The sequence below is a fragment of the Squalius cephalus genome (genome assembly GCF_949319135.1).
Source record: "Squalius cephalus genome assembly, chromosome: 22".
NCBI lineage: Eukaryota > Metazoa > Chordata > Actinopteri > Cypriniformes > Leuciscidae > Squalius > Squalius cephalus.
In genome coordinates this window covers 27,902,952-27,921,091 of record NC_137143.1, presented here as the reverse complement: position 1 = coordinate 27,921,091, position 18,140 = coordinate 27,902,952, and the positions used below count along the sequence as shown (strand labels likewise).

General features: G+C 37.8%; 2 protein-coding genes across 2 annotated transcripts; both read right to left on the bottom strand.

The window, feature by feature from the left end:
• Nucleotides 1–129: 129 nt before the first annotated feature.
• Nucleotides 130–4,518, bottom strand: cyb561d1 (cytochrome b561 family, member D1). The gene is made up of 3 exons (XM_079858174.1): nt 4,074–4,518; nt 3,071–3,108; nt 130–2,139 (listed from the first exon to the last, which is right to left on the bottom strand). The coding sequence occupies exons 1-3, from the start codon at nt 4,246–4,248 to the stop codon at nt 1,636–1,638; spliced, it is 717 nt and encodes a 238-aa protein (XP_079714300.1). The 5' UTR covers nt 4,249–4,518; the 3' UTR covers nt 130–1,635.
• Nucleotides 4,519–5,685: 1,167 nt separating this feature from the next.
• Nucleotides 5,686–17,725, bottom strand: atxn7l2a (ataxin 7-like 2a). The gene is made up of 10 exons (XM_079856951.1): nt 17,527–17,725; nt 16,681–16,749; nt 15,353–15,677; nt 14,298–14,536; nt 12,048–12,130; nt 10,864–11,075; nt 10,175–10,349; nt 9,280–9,401; nt 7,308–8,148; nt 5,686–6,009 (listed from the first exon to the last, which is right to left on the bottom strand). The coding sequence occupies exons 1-10, from the start codon at nt 17,654–17,656 to the stop codon at nt 5,992–5,994; spliced, it is 2,214 nt and encodes a 737-aa protein (XP_079713077.1). The 5' UTR covers nt 17,657–17,725; the 3' UTR covers nt 5,686–5,991.
• Nucleotides 17,726–18,140: the final 415 nt, after the last annotated feature.

The following is an 18,140-nucleotide window of genomic DNA, read 5'->3' as shown; positions in this document are numbered from 1 at the left end:
CAGATGAATGCGATTTTAAATAAACCATGGGAAAGTTTGTCTATTTATTATGTATAAGTATAAATAGCAAATCAGTTTTTATTATAATAAGGATGACATCAGCAGATAAAACATGCAACAAGACTTTTTGTAAATGATGCTTATGTTTATTTTATAGAAATTGAGTAGAAACAATCATTTACTGTTCATAACAAAGATCACACCAACCCTCAAATACATGTCATACAGTATATAGAGTAAAATACTATATTATACTATAATATATATATTTGTAGTTGATAAGCCAGTAATTCATAGACAACCCTGAGTTTTTTACATTCATAGGAGCGTAGTTTAAAATCTTATAACCGGACCACGCTGCAGTTTCATAAAAATCCTAACAGTACACAACAGATACTTGCACTGTCAAATCAATACAGTAAACTGGATTAAACCAGACCAAGTCCATAACACTGCAGTTATACTAGTCTAGTGTTTGTTAATACAGAGACCAACAAATAATCTCTAGTTATGTGCCACATAATGCAAAGAAATACACTGATACTGACGTTACAAATAAAGCTTTGAACTAACCATCAGATGCCCACATTAATTTGCTAATTTTACTGTCCAGACTAAGTATGCACAATATAACAGTATCAGCTATTATCATTTTTGACGATGTTATTTGGTCGATATTGGATACAGATCATACTTGGGCTTATATTAAGACTGAAACTTACTTAGTTTTCTTAAAATAACACACAAAACATGTATTATCAGCCATGATAAAAATAAATTGCTTGTTGCATTTCTTGTCCAGACAAAGAAAAAAATGTCAAAAATAACTTTCATTTCATGTCATGTTGTTCAGGAAAGTGTCATACAGACAATTAAGAGGAAGGCACACAATTAAATGCTACTGCAACACAACAAACGAACTACAGCTCTCTAAAACAATGATTCCTCACAAGGATGGGGTTAAAAATAAGAGACGAACACGACAATAATATACCTATAACATTATAAGTTTACTGTAAGCATGTTCTTGCAATGCAAATGCCATTTTGTTCATTTTCCCAGAGTGCCACACGGCTCCTTATTCAGCAGTGCATAGTAAAAAAAAAAAGTTGCTTGTGTTAGGTTATAAAAAAAAAGCAAATATATTATTACTCATTTACAATGTTCAAGCATGTCCTTAAGAGCAAAATATCAGTAGTCAGCATACCATTAGAAAGTGTGCATCAGTACATACACATTATGAAGGTAAAACATTATTTTTATATTTTAACAAACATTATGTAAATATTGAAAATATGCATCTATATTTTCAGTGCATAGTTCTTGGGTTTACAAGAGTAAATAAGCATTTACACGCAGGATCGCGTGATTATAAACGGCAAATTTCCTTCATTGAAATATCTACAGTTCGCTAACCACCTTTAATTGACCCTATGATCACCCCCCTCACCGAAAGTGCTCTTCAAGGACACAAAAATGCAATTTGTACTTTTATAGTGCCACCTACTGGTTTGGATGAATATTTATATTATATTTATTTTCCTATCTTATGTAGCCTTTTCTCAGCTGTTATGACCGCAGGCCCTATCTCAACTGCTTGTTATATATATATACGGCTAAATAAAGCTCTAATTTTCAACTAGTAATCTTCTTTTTGGGCAGGAAGGCACTAGTGATTTGGTTCATCACCACTAAGGCGGGAAAAAGTGGGAGGAGTAAGAAGATATACCAGATTGGGCCTGTCACCGAGGCCTGAAACCAGTCTGTAAACATGGCTGACATGACCGTGACGGTGGCCAGCAGGTAGGCCACCAGACCACAGGTGGCATGATACAGTCTCCACCGAGGAAACGAGTAAGTGCTGATGAGTTTGGGGAACAGGAGAAAGACGCCACACATGGCCTGCAGGACAGTAGCAGCCATCGTAGTGACTCCCAGCAGGCTGTGCCAGGAGGTGAAGTGCGAATGCTCCTTTATGTTCTTACTGGCCACCATGAAGCTGAATCCTGTGGCGCCACACACCAGCAGCAGGGCCTGAAAGAACCAGTGCAGGCGGACCTTCCACTTACGGGACTTGAAGCAGAACGGGTTTCCCTCAGCGGAGAAGAGCAGGATCCCTTCAGTCATACACAGGCAAAACTAAGACGGGAGAGAAATCAGGACATGTTATCAAGTAAAACACAAACTGTCCTGCTTTTTTGGAAAGAGTTCAATACACAATATCACTCAAAAGTTGGATTTTTTTTAATGTTTTTTTTAACAGAAGTCTCTTATGCTCCCCAAGGCTGTATTTGTTTGATCAAAAGTATAGTAAAAACAGTAATAATGTAAAATAATATTTCAATTTAAAATAACTGTTTTCAAAATGTAATTTATTCCTGTGATCAAAGCTGAATCTTCAGTGTCACATGATCCTTCAGAAATCATTCTAATATGCTGATTTGCTGCTCAAAAAACATTTATTATTATTATTATCAATGTTGAAAACAGTTTTGCTGCTTAATATATTTTTTTCAGCATGCTTTAATGAATAGAAAGTTCAAATGAACAGGATTTATTTGACAAACAATTTTGACAAAATTGACTAAATTTTCACAGGATGAATTTTGAGTGTTTAAGCTTTCGGTTGATACCTAATTCATGAAGATTACTAAAATATATGATAGGGTAAAAAATGTGCTGAGTGAACGGTAGTGTATATGATGGCTTGATAACTGTTCTAAATAGAGAGAAAAAAAATCTGACTATTACTGTACTGTACATGAGTCAGACTCTGAGAATGACCTCTGTTATTGTGTTGTGTTTGTCATCAAGGTCAGTGTAATCAGACTCTCCTGGTAAAGCAGTCGAGGCTAATTCCATTGTCTTTGCGTTTCACCAAACTCTATTTATTATTAACAAAAGACATATTTTATTCATTCCCTGAGAGGCTGAAAGTCAATGAAACACACTGCATTATTAAAAACTGCAGGAGTGACTATAAAAAAAGAAATCTGACTTTTATCAACCTATGGCTAAAAACATAATGAATTGTATAGTATCTTGTGTAATTGAATACTCAAAAACGTACCCCAAGTGACATGCAGACGGGATGCCAAGAGAAGAGACCTGAAAGCATCAACACAGCATGATATTTAGAAACACTTTATATAATTTTTTATTTTATCAATACCTAACCTTACCAATGCTTAACGTCATAAGTTCATGTTTCTACTATAGAATTACCATAGTACATGTATATAAAAAAAAATTTGTATTTATACAATGCTAATACTCCCAATTTGGTAGCCTATATCAAAAAAATGAAATGAAACAAAATTACCATGGATTCACCATCTTTAAAAACATGGTAAAATGTCCAAAAACATCCTAACAATATCAATATACGTGATTACGTGAATGATTAATTGTATTCACGCTCCAATATATTTCTAATAATGCCATAAAAATACAACAGTGTACTTACAGGACAAAACTACTATGGTAACCAAGGTACTTTGTTGTGGAAATGGCATGGCACTTTCATTCATTTTTATACTCATAGTTATAATTCAATAAAGGTCTATAGATGTATTACTTTTTAGTCAGGAATACGTGCTACAAATTTTTGCGAATACTTTTTAACACCATAAAGAAGTACCATACATAGTACTAGTACCATATTCTTGGACATGTATCGGAAACATGTATGAATTTCTTTCTTCTTCTGAACACTAAAGAAGATATTCATAAGAATATGGGTAACCAAAAAGTTGATGGGCCTCATTGACTTCCATAGTATGAATTTTATTTTATATGGAAGTCAATTGGGTCCCATCCACTGTTTGGCTACCCATATTCTTCAAAATTTCTTCTTTTCAGAAAAAGGTTTGGGACAACTTATGGGTGGGTAAATGATGACAGAATTTTCATTTTTAGGTGAACTATCCCTTTAAGTACCATGTAAATGCCACTTTAATTTCGGCATTATGGCATTAGTGCATTACCATCTGTCACTATATGGTATTGCCACAGACTGACATCATGTAGGTACTATATGTCTCAAATATGTACATGCAGTTGAAATAACTCACTTGTTCCTGGTCTAGACAGTATGGAGATGATAATGATAAGGCCGAGGGAAATGATGTGCGCAGCGGCCACAGACACTCTGCGCAGCCACACATAGAGCCAGAAGTCCCGCATCCCGAGTCCCTCTCCAACCGCGCTGTACTCCACACCCGACGACGCGCGCGTCCCGAGCGGCATTCCTCAGCAACTCACCTCAATGCTAACATTTAAGTCCAAACTACACAACAGAAAATGTCTCTCTTAAGTATCATCCCCGCTGAGCTTCACCGAACCAGATTTATCCGGGGCTTTTAGAACCGAAACGCATAACATTACAACTCCGTTTTCAAAAAAGATAAGCTGTTATTCCAGTTTAGTGGTTGGTGTGACAGTGACATTTAAAAAACGCATTTCCTGGATAGGGATCGTACTACGGTAAAGTATTGTCTCTTAATATTCAGGAGCCATGCAGTTGTGATCAAAGACATAGATGCCTCATTTGCGGCCAAGCTGTCCGCCATATTGGAACGGTCCGTGAACATTTCGAATTAAGCAAGTTGACGAAAGTGTGCAAGTCTGCAACGGTAGTAACGCATGTATGAATATCTATAAATGAATAACACAATACAACAAGACAAAGGCGTCAGCTCACACGACATTAATAAGTTAGTATAGTAAAAGTAAAAACATTACCAAAGCCATAGAAAATTAATAGTAAGTTAATAGTACATATAAAAACACAAACCAACACATTCTTAACTATTAAAAGTTATCCATTTAAATCTCAGAGGATTCACAACCAGAAGTTGCGTAATGTTGTGGCAGCAATGATTCTTAGTTTCTTACTGAGAGTGACGACACGTTGACCGTTGCATGATGGCGGGCCCGCCGATGTGTCTGGAACGGTCGAATGTGGATCTACGTACACATATCTATGGTTGCGATTGGAAGGTTACCGAGCAAAGCGAGCATGACCACATTAATATTCATGAACGAGCGTTCGCCATAGGACAATAGCCGAGGAACGTCGACATAGCCTTTTTAATATTCAAAATAAACATGATAAGTAACAGTAACCTACTTAATATTTAAAAGCAAAGATTTTGCCAAAGTAATGGATGCGCAAGAGGCAAGACATTTAAACGTGAGAAAAACAAAGCAGAAAGACATCTCGAGGCGAACCAGTGACCCGTTTGTAATTTTTGTACACTTGGCAGAAAAGGTGTGGTGCTCTTAAATACAGGGTTCCACACCACTGACCAATGGATTGCCATTATTTTTTTCCAGCATCTCATGGATGTGGATTTAAAAAAAAAAAAAAAAAAATTTAGTTTAAAAAGAGCGCATTCAAGACGATTAAGTTTTAGGGCCATTTAAAAAAAAAAAAAAAAAAAAAAAACTTAGACCATGTATGAAGTAAACACAAAAATACATGCGTAATACATTTCATTCAGTGGTACTAAAAATACTTTTATAAAATAAATAAATATTATATATATATATATATATATATATATATAATATATATATATATTATATATATATATATATATATATATATATATATATATATATATATATATATATATAGTTTTCTCCCTCTCTCAAAACATTGAGTGAAATACAGAGACAGTGCTGAGTATAAAGAATATTTTAATCCATTTTATAAACAACATTTACGTAGCAGCATTATTCAGTAGATTCTGAGGTATTTTCTGAATTCACAGAGAAATTCACTCCCCCATCTTGTTTCATACACATCCACATACATCCACACACACACAGACAGACAGACAGACAGACATTCATAGTAGCTAAACATGCGCACACACACATACACAATTCAAACAGTCAGTCAACCATCCGGAGTCCTGCGTCCATAGTTCTATATGGTAGAGTTCGTAGGGCTCGCTCTTTTAGTGGCTTGTAAGGCTGGCACTCTCAGTGGTGCAATTTTGGCTGCAGAAAAAGGCGATAGAAAACAATTAATATGATAATAAACCATATTATACCCAAGCCCCTCATAAAGGCAACATTGCACATGAAAGTAAGACTGTTTAAAACACATTTAAAAACCTCTTTATACTTGAATATTGTAAATCTGCACAATTTGGCATGTTTCATTTCGTTATCTCAAATAAAACAATTGACTAAGCACAACTGCATAATACGCTTACAATTTACTCCTGTGAATTTTCAGCATCATTACTCCAGTCTTCAGTGTCACATGATCCTTCAGAAATTTGATTTGCTGCTCAAGAAACATTTCTTAATGATGAAAATAGTTGTACTTTTTTATGAAAACCATAATACATTAATATTCCTTTTATGAATAGAAAGTAAAAAAAAAAAAAAAAAAAAAACGCATTTATTTGAAAAACATTTTTAATGTCACTTTTTTAAAAGAAATCTGCAGATTTCAACAATTACAACACTTTTATTCATAAGGAATTAGGAAAACTTTAGAATTTGTACATGATGTTTCAATGACATAACAGGAAAAATAATAAACTGAATTGCACCCCAACCCTACAAGTTTGATTAAAACATCAAAATATGAGGAAATTATTTGATATTTTTTAAATATGAGGGAAGAACTAAACACAAAACTTGATTAAAGTATTTACCTGACAAAATTATATGGCAAAAAAAGGGCTACAGGTTTTATTTTACTATGAAAAAAAAAATGCATGGAAAACAAAAAAGCTAAATATTTATAGATACATATATAAAAAGGAAAAGAAAAAACTAAATTAAAGGGTTTGTTCACAGAGATTAACCCATAAAGAGATCATAAAACTAATCCATATGAATTGAGCAGTTTAGTCCAAATTTTCTGAAGAGACTCAATCGCTTTATATGATGAACAAATAGAATTTTGGCTTTTATTCACAAACACTGATCAGTGAACATAAGCTTGACGCGCAAGAAAAAACCTCATTGGTTCTTGCTGAAGCTCAAACGTGCTGCATAACACGAGAATGAAGCATCAAAGTGGTAGTTACGTAGCTGTCAATGGAGGGATTTCATTTAAAAGATCTTCATTTGTGTTTCGAAGATGAACGAAAATCTTATGGGTTTGGAACGACATGACAGTGATTAAATAATGACAATTTTCATTTTTGGGTGAACCCTTTAAATCTGGACCTACTTGTACAAATCTATTGGTAAATTTCATTAAAGCCCTTTATAAGCATATCTCAAGAGTTACAGTGGAAAGAGATATTACAAACGAACGAAACTAAACATTTGCTTACCTTTTGTGTGCTGAGTTTCTTTTCCCCTCCTATGGAGAGTCCCGTTCCTTTGCTTTCTTTCCAGGGGTAGAAGCCGGAATGAGGGGAGGTGGGCAGCCGGTGGGGTTTGGAGGGCGGAGAGGAGCCGCTGCTCTTGCGCTTCTTCCCCAAACCCTTGTGATCAAAGCTGGCCACCCTGCCGTGCAGTCCTGAGTCCACTCCTCGGCTGTGCGGGACAGCGTCCGGCGCCGAATGGTGGGCCGGGGGGTGAGTCCTCTTAAAGGCCCACGAGGAGGGCGCGTGGGGATCCGAGGGCGTGAGCTGGGGACGCGGCTTGCTTCCTGGCGAAAGCGAGCCGTTAGTTTGTCCGTGAGAGGCTGACGGTGGCGTTTTGCTGATGAGGGGCCGCCCCTTGTTCTGGGACATGCAATTCTTGTCCGGGCTGATGGCGTCCGACTCTTGGAAAGAGGCTTTCCGTTTGCGCAGTGCAGAGGAGTCCGTCGTGGACGTCCGATCTGTATCCCTGAGACGCAGCTGATGTTTGCTGGGGCGGCCGACCGGATTCTTGGGCCGACCGGGGCCTGATTGAGCAGGAGTTCGAACGAGTTTAGAAGGGGAGGCTGTGGACTGACCACCCCCCGAGTTCTCGGATTGACCGAAAGCCTTGCTGGTGGATGAACTCTGCGGGTTTGGCTCCTTGCCTGGTCCGTGGGAAGAGTAGAAGGAAGTCTTGAGAGAAGTCGGGTTGTGACTTCCTGCTTTCTGTTTGGAATGCTGGGAAATGGAGGAAGGAGAGGCAGGAACAGCTGCAGGCTTGGCTGGGGGACTCTGGGAATGAGGATCTGATGCTTGAGGTATTTTTCTGTGAGTAGGAGAGGAATCAGGGGAGAATCAGAAGAACATTGACTTTCGCATGCAGTACAGGGAGTAAAGACACAGCTTTGTGAGAAAGAAATCGCTTTCGTTAGGGTCTGAAGAGCTTTAACTAATGGAGATTAACCTTAGAGCTACCTTGAAGAAATACCATGAAGCTAGTGGATCTTGGAACAGGCTCAAAAGCACATAATCTGAGAGTGTCAAGAACAAGTCTCGCTCATATTTAAATGACAAAAACCAAATTTACATTATGTATTTTCATTAAAATTAAAGGGATAATTCACCCTAAAATTAAAATCAAGTTATCATTTACTCACCCTGGTGTAGTTTTAATGCATCTATGCCCTTCTCTTTTATTCGGACCACAAAATGATTTGTTTTTAAACCTACACTGTGTAAGATTTTCTCCATCTAGCGGTGAAATTGTATATGACTACCAACTGAATATTACTTTCTAGCCTTGGCTAATGTATTTTCAAGATGGAGGTGCAAAATGGAGGCGCCATTAGAGCGACTCGCTCGTATGTATTCTGAATGGCAGATTCTACGCTCACGAGAATACTTGATTAGTTGGTGGAAGGAATTACACATGAATGAGCACATAATTTTGAAAGAACAAAGTGTTTTTTGCTAAGAATCAACTTAAATTACACAGTGTAGCTTTAAAAATGTCCCGCTCCTGCTTGTCCATATAATGGAAGTGAATAGCGACCAGCATAAAGCTTTTTTAAAAAGATGCAAAAGTATGACAGAATGATACCATTATACGGACGATCCTTTTGTGGTCCGAAAAAAGAAGAAAGAATACGTGATTCTCAATGCCGTAATAAAATGATTGAAATCAGCATAAAAAAGGCAGTACACAACTATGCAATTTAAAAATTTGACAAAAGCTTTGTTCACATTCACAATTCATAATATAATTTCTTATTTTTTCCTTTTGATATCAAGGTGAAGTATTACTTTGACATGTTTGTGATGTGTTTTATGAGATTTTGGAGATTGCCACAGCAGAAGTACCTGCTTTTGAGCCTTTTGTTAATATGACCACACTGTTTGCATCTATGACACAATCATACTGTTATGATAGGGCATACAGAAGTCAGGAGGTTCTTACTTCCACAGATGTGCGCTGAGGTGGTTCTCCACCATGACACTCATGGCAGACCGTAGATGGTGCAATCGTCGATCGAAAGTGAAGATACCGTGACCCAGAGAATGACTCCCAAATGAACAGAGCTATGGGGAGAAAGTCAAGAATTAACGCTCTTAAAAATCTTTCTTTCAAATATATAGACAGCATAAAGAGAGAGTATTTAAAGACCACAGACAATGGGTCGAATTCACTAAAAATCCTCGAGCAATGACAAGCATGTAATTCTCAAAACCAGTTCAAATACACCTTTTATGCAGACCTTTCATTAGCCAGCTGTACATGTGTTTATCTGTGTTATTCAGAGAAACCTAGCAGCAGAAGCTTATAATACAGTGAAAGCTGTGTATGATGAAATATATTTAAGACAAAATTAAATTGCATTATTTATTAATTAATATATTATAATAATAGTCTTAAGATTAAATATAACTTTTATATAACACGATTGTAAGGCCACACAGAGAAAGCACTTTTGCAAATGTGTGGTTTCTGTTGTTCCCACATTTTTTCATAAATTTACAATAAATTTTAGTATGAACTTTGGTGAATCATCAGATTTCACACACAAATTTGAGTGTATGCATGCTTAGTAAAATGAGACCCAATGTCCTGTAATGTCTGAAGTAAGCAGTTAGATTTTTGTGCTCATAAAAAAACAGTCACAATACTAGGATACTCTGTGGTTGTTTGCCAGGGCATTGCTATGCAGTTACTAAGGGTTTATTCAAATCTCTAAGCCTAATTATGAACAATTATAACAGTGATGCATACCTCAACTACGTCTATAACTCTTAATGCCTGGCTATTACATAATTATAGTAATACTAGATGACACAGTGTAAGTGTTTGTTTGTACCGCGGCTGGTTTGGGATGCCATGGAGTTGAGTGCCAGTCTGCGGGGTCATCGTTCCCCTCTCCTTCGCTCTCATCACCTGAGATGTTGGCCTGGGTGAGAGGAGAGTGTGGTCGTGTGCTGCCATCCTCCAGATGGGGTTTATCCTCCTCCACGCTTTCACACAATGTCGGTGTTCTGCCACACAAACAGTCAGATGTCTTTAAAGACTCCAGCAAACTACAGGTAACATGTACTTTAACAGTTCACTTACAGATTGCATTCATATAAGAACAGCTTATGTGTTTAGCTATATACAGTACTGTGCAAAAGTCTTAGGCATGTTAATATTTATATAAGGTTTCTTCAAGCAATTCCCGCAGTTGTTCTGGATTTAGTTTGTCTCAGTTTTTTCTGTTTCTTCATGTAATCACAGACGGACTCGATGATGGTGAGATCAGATCATACCTGCTGTTGACAGACTCCTTGTGCATACACAAATCTCACTGGATTATTACAATTAATGGCAAAAAGAATGTTTGGAAATGTAAACTGATATTTCCTACTGACACACTACAGCAAAAGATATGAATAACTGACTTAAAACCATTTTTTGGGGGGGGGGGGGATATTAACATGCCTAAGACTTTTGCACAGTACTGTAAATATTATTACTATAGAGAGATATGATTTAAAAATCAATGTTTCTAACCTAAATGCAGGGCTGTTGGTCAGAGGTCTCCGGCAGAGAGGCGGTGCAGGTGCATCTCTGGGAGGTTCTGGGCTTACAGTCGGAGCAGATGAACTCTCCGGGGCCTGAGATACACGATCCCGAGCCTTCGAACTCATCTTCAGCTCCGCCACCAGCTGGTCAAAGTTTTTACTTCTGCCTTGCACCTTCCTGCGCTGATGAATGGAATGAATCTGGAGGAAAGATGATGATGATGGTTTTTTTTGGACTGAAACCCTGCAACACACTTTCATTCATAAAACATATGCTAACTGGTTTGAACTGATGAGAGCGCAATCGCTTTCAACAGGAATTGTGGTTTGGGCTTTTGTGGAATATTAAGCACTAGAAAGCCTTTAAGAGATTGTGTAGTTTGAATAAATAATTTAGAAGCAGCATTCACCCTGATGACTGAACAATGCGTTATTCTAAATGTATGGCCAAAAAATATTTAATACAACGTGTAGCACTATGCCCTAGATTTTGAAAAAACATAATTTAGACACACTGTTCCTTGATTTGGGTACCTGAGAAAACATGCTGGATATATCAAATATTCAACATCACTTTGCAATATTCAGTTTTCACCCTCAATGATTTTAATAGACTTTTTATTAGGCCGTTTAATGTGCTTTTTCTTACTCCTATAGATAGCTTCACATCTCTCATCTCATAACTCATGAATATTAAATTGTTAATCTTTTATCACCCAAATACTTCTTTAGTCATTCACTCGAAAAATTGTCATGTAAGTTCCTGTGAAATATTTCTCATGATACAATGATTTAGTAAAAAAGACAACATGAAAGGAAAACAGAGGTTCATGAATTGTTATATTGGTATTTTAGCTGCACTGACTAGTCCTACAGACAGACAATTTCTGTTGATTTAACAAAAACCTGAAGCCGTGCTACACAAATGAAGAGAGGCTTTTCCTGTAATCCCTTCCCCATTTCCTGTTAGTCACATCGGCTGAACTTCCTGTCTGTCTACACACTGAAACCAGTGTCCAGTGAAGGGCTTCAACACTCTTGATGGCAAGATACGTTTCCACTACTACTACAGGGCAGTAAAAAGCAAGCATTCTGCTTCTGCCTGAATAAAGAAAACTACGAATAAGAAACGTTGCACACTAAAAACAGGTTATGGTTAGACGGTCAACTCACATTGCAGGTCAGAAGTCGAGTACAAACTTTCTTTCTCTCGGGGTCCAACACACCACAGTGCTTGTCGAGGTCACATTCTTTTTCTGCAGAAAAATTTGAAAAGTTCTGGTCAAATTCATGATTTTATGAACAGGTGGTCTATATTACATGGATGGTACATAAATTCAGAAGCCAAGAGAGCCATATATATTATATTATATAAATTATATAATTTAGTACAACCTTTTGAATTCTATGGTTTTACATATCAGGACTTAAAAACATTTGGCCTTTAGCAGGTCTTAAATTAGGTAAAAACAACCTCAGATGAACACCACATTACATATTACACTGTCATTATTTATTTAACAAAACTAAAGCCAAAATGAGAAGTTATGTGTGACCAAGTACACCCTATGATTTAATTGCTTGTAGAACCACCTTTAGCAGCAATAACTCGAAGTAATCATTTTCTATATGACTATCTCTCACACATCATTGTGGAAGAGTTTTGGCCCGCTCTCCTTTACGTTGCTTCAGTTCATTGAGGTTTTGTGGGGCATTTGTTTGTGCACAGCTCTCTTAAGGTCCAGTCAAAGCATTTCATTTCAAGTCTGGACTTTGACTAGGCCAGTGCAACACCTTGATTCTTTTCTTTTCCAGACATTCTCTATATGCTAGTGTGCTTGGGATCAGTGACCCAATTTCAGCCAAGCTTTAGCTGTCAGACAGATGGCTTCACATTTGACTCTAGAATACTTTGGTATACAGAGAAGTTCATGGTCGACTCAAAGACTGCAAGATGCCATTTTCTTGTGGCTGCAAAACAAGCCCAAATCATCCTCCCTCCACCACAGTGCTTGAACATTGGTTTGAGGTGTTCGTGCTGAAATGCTGTGTTTGGTTCTCTCCAAATTTGGCGCTGTGCATTATGGACAAACATCTCCACTTTGGTCTCGTCTGCCCAAAGGACATTGTTCCAGAAGTCTTGTGGTTTGTTCAAACCTAAGCTGTGCTGCCATGTAGAGAGAAGAGGCTTTCTACTTGTCCAGTATTTTTCTGATTGCATTGTCACTTTAACATGTTAACTGAGGCGTGTAGAGTCTGAGGTGTAGCTCTGGGTTTTCTTTCAATTTCTGGGAGCATTGCACGTTCTGACCCTGGGGTGAATTTGCTGGAACATCCACTCATGGGAAGATTGGCAACTGTCTTGAATGTTTTCCACTTGTGAATTATCTTCCTCGCTGTAGAAGGATGGACTTCAAATAGTTTGGAAATGGCTGTATAACCCTTCCTAGATTGATGGCAGCAACAATTGCTTCTCTAAGATTGTTGCTGGCATCTTTCCACCTTGGCATTGTGTTAATACACACCTGAAGGCTCCTGACCAGATAATTTTGCCAAAACTCCTGCTTTTATAGAGTTGATCACACTTGCTCATGATCAGTTAATCAACGTCATTTGATTAGAAGTTCCTGACTGCTACTTACACTCTTAATCCCGTATGGAAGCAGAAAGGCTGTACTTAGTTTGTCACCCATGGCTTCTCCATTTTGGACTAGTTTTTGTTAAATACATAACACGGTGTACAGTGTTGTTGTTCCTCTGAGTTTGTGTTTACATATACATACATATACATATATATACATATATACATACATACATATATACATGTATACATACACATATACATACACATGTATATACAAAGATATATATACACACACACACACACATAGTTGGATTCCCCATAATTCCATAAAGCATTCAAGGACCTTTTTGTGGCTAAAGCCGGTTTTATGATTAGATTTACTCTTCTAGGTACTGCCTAATCACATGACTTTGGGGGCTAATTATACATAAACATTAATAATTACACATGCATCCTTTGTACACCCAAAGTAGTCAGCAGGATTCACATGGAAAAATATTGAAAATTTGGATGCAACCATAGCCAAGTGATGATTATTAAATGCAAAGAACTTATGCGCCAGAGAAACAAAGTGCGCAGCCACCTTTAGTGTTTGAACTTCCTTTTTTGCGGTAGCTCTGTATATTTCTATGGCATCGCTGTCGAAGAGTAATTAGCTGGTGAAGTGGATTTACTCATTGTAAAGTTAACGAAAGTTATCATGGGCATTGTAATGTTTAAGAGAAGATTTTAAAATGAGCTGTTCATAAATCCGTATGATCTTACCTTCATGCTGTGGAAATATAAACCGGAAGACATAAGGTCTACAATATATCAGTCTAATTCCAGTCAGGACTTACTGGAGACCATCTTGTACGTCCTCTGCCCACGGAGGTGTCCAGAGGCGACAGGGTTCGAGGCAGCCTCGCCTCTCTGGGATTGAGGCCTCTCAGTTGAGGAAGGCCGATTGGGCGACGGGCCTCCATGTGGCCATGGGGGGTCTCTGAGAGTAGGAGGAGGGGAGCTCCGCGTGGATTCAATGGGAGGCGGCTGCTTAAAAACAGCTGATTCTGAATGACTCGAGTTTGAAGGCGAGTGCCTGGGGAAAAGATAGCCATTTATGATTCATAATTCTTACATTTCAGACACTCTTTTAAAGAGATAATGACCCAAAAATGAAAATTCGGTCATCATTTACTCACTCTCATATTATTCCAAATCCATAAGACTTTCATTCAACTTTGGAACACAACGATTTCTGTTCCACCAATGAAAGTCTATTCACCCGAAACTCTGACGCATCAAAACGAGAACGTGAAATAAATCCATATGAATCTAGCAGTTTAATCCAAGTCTACTGAAGAGACTCGCTTTATATGATGAACAGATTTAATTTAGGCTTTTATTCACATATAAAAATTGATCAGCGAACGTACATATTGCATTCAAATTTGGTAAACGGAAGCTCAAGCATGCTCACTTGACGAGCAAGAACCAATGAGGTTCATTTTCACGTGTCACTCCAGCACATTTGAGCTTCCTGCAAGAGGTTTTTTCTTGCGCGTCAAGCAAGTATGGTTGAGCTTCTGTTTATGTTCGCTGATAAATGTTTATATGTGAATATAAGCCTTAATTAAAACTGTTCATCGTATAAAGTGATTGTGTCACTTCAGAAAACTTGGATTAAACGTACTTTTTTTTTTACAATCTCTTTATAAGCGTTTTGAACAGAGTTTTGGGTGAATAGACTTTCAAAAGACAGACAGACATGATGTGATTTCAATAAAAATATCTTAATTTTGTGTTCCGAAGATGAAAAGTCTTACAGGTTTGGAACGACAAATTATGACAATTTTCATTTTTGGGTGAACTATAACTTAAACATAAAATAAGATCAGATTTTCATTAATCTTACCAAACTCCATCTTTCGGAGGTTTTGAGTGTCTGAATTGAGGCGGAGTAGAGGGAGATTGTGGAGACGGCCGTGGGGGCCCGACATTCTGGCTCCTGCCACTCCAAGAGGAGCTTCCGTGGGAGGGAGGGGTGTGTCCGTGACGAGGTCTTTGCTGCTGAGGTGGAGGTGGGGTGGAGCGGAGGTGTGCATAGAGCTTACCCAGAGGGCCATGTCTCCTCTCGCAATGCTTTTCGAATGCCTGAGGCTTCACCACCTGACTGCAGTGGCCACACACCACCAGGAAGAAGTCATCGTGCCCAGGATAATGACCGAAGATGGACATATCTGCAGAAGCATACAAAACAATAGGGACTATGATCGAAAACTCTGTTTCTAAATGCACACTTTTTTCCAGAGAGAAGGACTCAAGTTAACTAAACTTGCTAGGCAGCTCATACTAGTGACCGTCCGATATTTGACAATCTTACGGTAAAATTGAACATAAACATTTCACATTATCATCACAAAAATATGATATTGTGTTTAAACTACGGTATTTGTTTAAAATAAACAACATTTTTGATTATCTTAAGGTTATCAGCATTGGTCAAAATCGATGTCTGCCTGCACAATCAAGTTAAAACTCACTTAAAACTGAAAACAGAATAAATATATTGTTTGGTATAATTGTTGACCAAAAAAATAATTCAAGCATTTTAAGTGTCTTACCTGCCAAATAATGTGCATATTGACATAGCTACCACGTTGGTATTGTTTTAAAGAAAACATATATATTTAGGTTGACCACTACTTTCTTCGTCATAATTGAAAAACTCCAATAGTCTTTATTAGAAAAATGTTAATTATGAGGGGTTTTTGCTACAAGGATGAAATTACAGTATGTTAGAATGGGTTTACAGGTCAACCAATGTGGGAATTTGTGGGTTTGTGCCAAAATTTAAAGAGAAGGGTGGTTGATGGATTATATAATGCTGATAGGTTGAATTTAGGTAAATTGCACTGTTTAAACTGGGTAATTTACCTTAGTTCACCTTATAACATTGTAATAATAGCTGCTGAGCTGTTATACTACTGATATTGAATGAAAAGATATGACACTTACTTGAATTTCACAAAAGAACATGTTTATTATACATTTATAAGGCTGTTTATAGATGTTGGACCTGAGAGGAAGAACCACCACATTATTTGTTAATGTTGATAATCTCAAAACAGCCAAATACCGGCCAATTATTCAGCTTATATATCAGTCCATCACTAAATGGGTTCATTTCATGATAATACCGCTGTCTCTCGATGAAATCAAAGTAAAGTATATAACGCCTACCCTCTTTCCTCAGCGTCATGGTTTCCGTCGTTTTTTTGCCATTCTTGCTGTATTCATCTCCATCGGACCCTATGAAAAGTGATTGGAGGAAGTGTAGAGAGAGGGTACATAAAAAACATGACCTTTATTGAAGCATTATCCATCAATGCTTTACCAACACATATGGGGCTCTTATATACATCCAACCTTAAATCCAACAATCCAAAAGGCCGGAAACATGGTAAACATTGAGAAGGACGTGTCCCCTCCAATATTCAGATCTATGATGGGTTCTTCTTCTAAGGTGGACTATATTTGGTCCAGAATAGATGGTTACAGTCTTGAATGCACTATATGGAGTCAAAACTGTGAGAAAAAGGGACATGTATTGAATTACGCATACTATGGTGTTTAATGGGAGTAATAATATGGGATCAAGCCAATAGTTTAGGTTTTACTCCCCAAGATTTTCAATGTGAAATGCAATCTGTGCCATGAACTGGTCATCTGTGAAGCACAAGCTCTTCTGTGGGTGGGGCCAAAATAAAAACTACCTGCAAATGAACCCTGCACTATTAACTGATGTGATAATGTGCCCGTTGACAAAAGGAGATTCGTGGTTTCAAACTGATTGCGTTTGTTACATTTGAAGTTCCAGACAAAACGAACACGGAACACGTTCTATTATGACGACACTGATCAGAGAGAGAGCGCAAGCGCGTAACCCGGCCGGCACTAGGACCCGGCAGGTTCTTTGTTTGGGTAACATGGTTTGGGATGCCGTGCCTTTTCCACGAAAAATAAAGCACATCCGTGAGACTTTTTTGTGGTTGATGGAGAAATACCGGCGACGAAGTGCTCACTCACCCTCCGATGCTGTCAGGTTGGCTCTTTCCGTCCAGACGCTCCAGCTTTGGCCCACGAAATCATCGAGACAAGGCACCCGCCGTTCCAGAGCAGCCATTACTTTAACTGCGCGTTCACGCACCGCCATCATCACTGCGCGGCAAGGCGCTGACGTCACATTGCGCGCTCCCGCGGGCGCAGAGGGAACCTGCGTGTGCGCGCACTTGTTCTGTGAAATGTAGACTTTTCTTTCATTTAGTTTTTATTTATTAATTTTCTTTGCATTATTGCTTGTTTTATTGCTTTGTTCTGCTGTACGAAGATTCAAACCCACTTGACATTAAACTGAATAGAAATATTTCTCCTTCTTAATATATTTAAAAATACGAAATTATATTTTACGGTTTATATATTTTTTTTATAAGTGTCGTGATGATTAACCACATGCAAAACAAAAATAAATAAAAAATTCAGAGAAATATCTGTGCCTCGATTTTTTCATTTACTTAATCGTTGGTATTTCTTGTTAGAAAGCATGGTGAACATCAGCAATGCACACGTTTATCATTCACGTGTGTTGTGATTTTGCCTATTTTTTTTTTATTATCTTCATCCCCCCCCCCCCCCAAACTTGT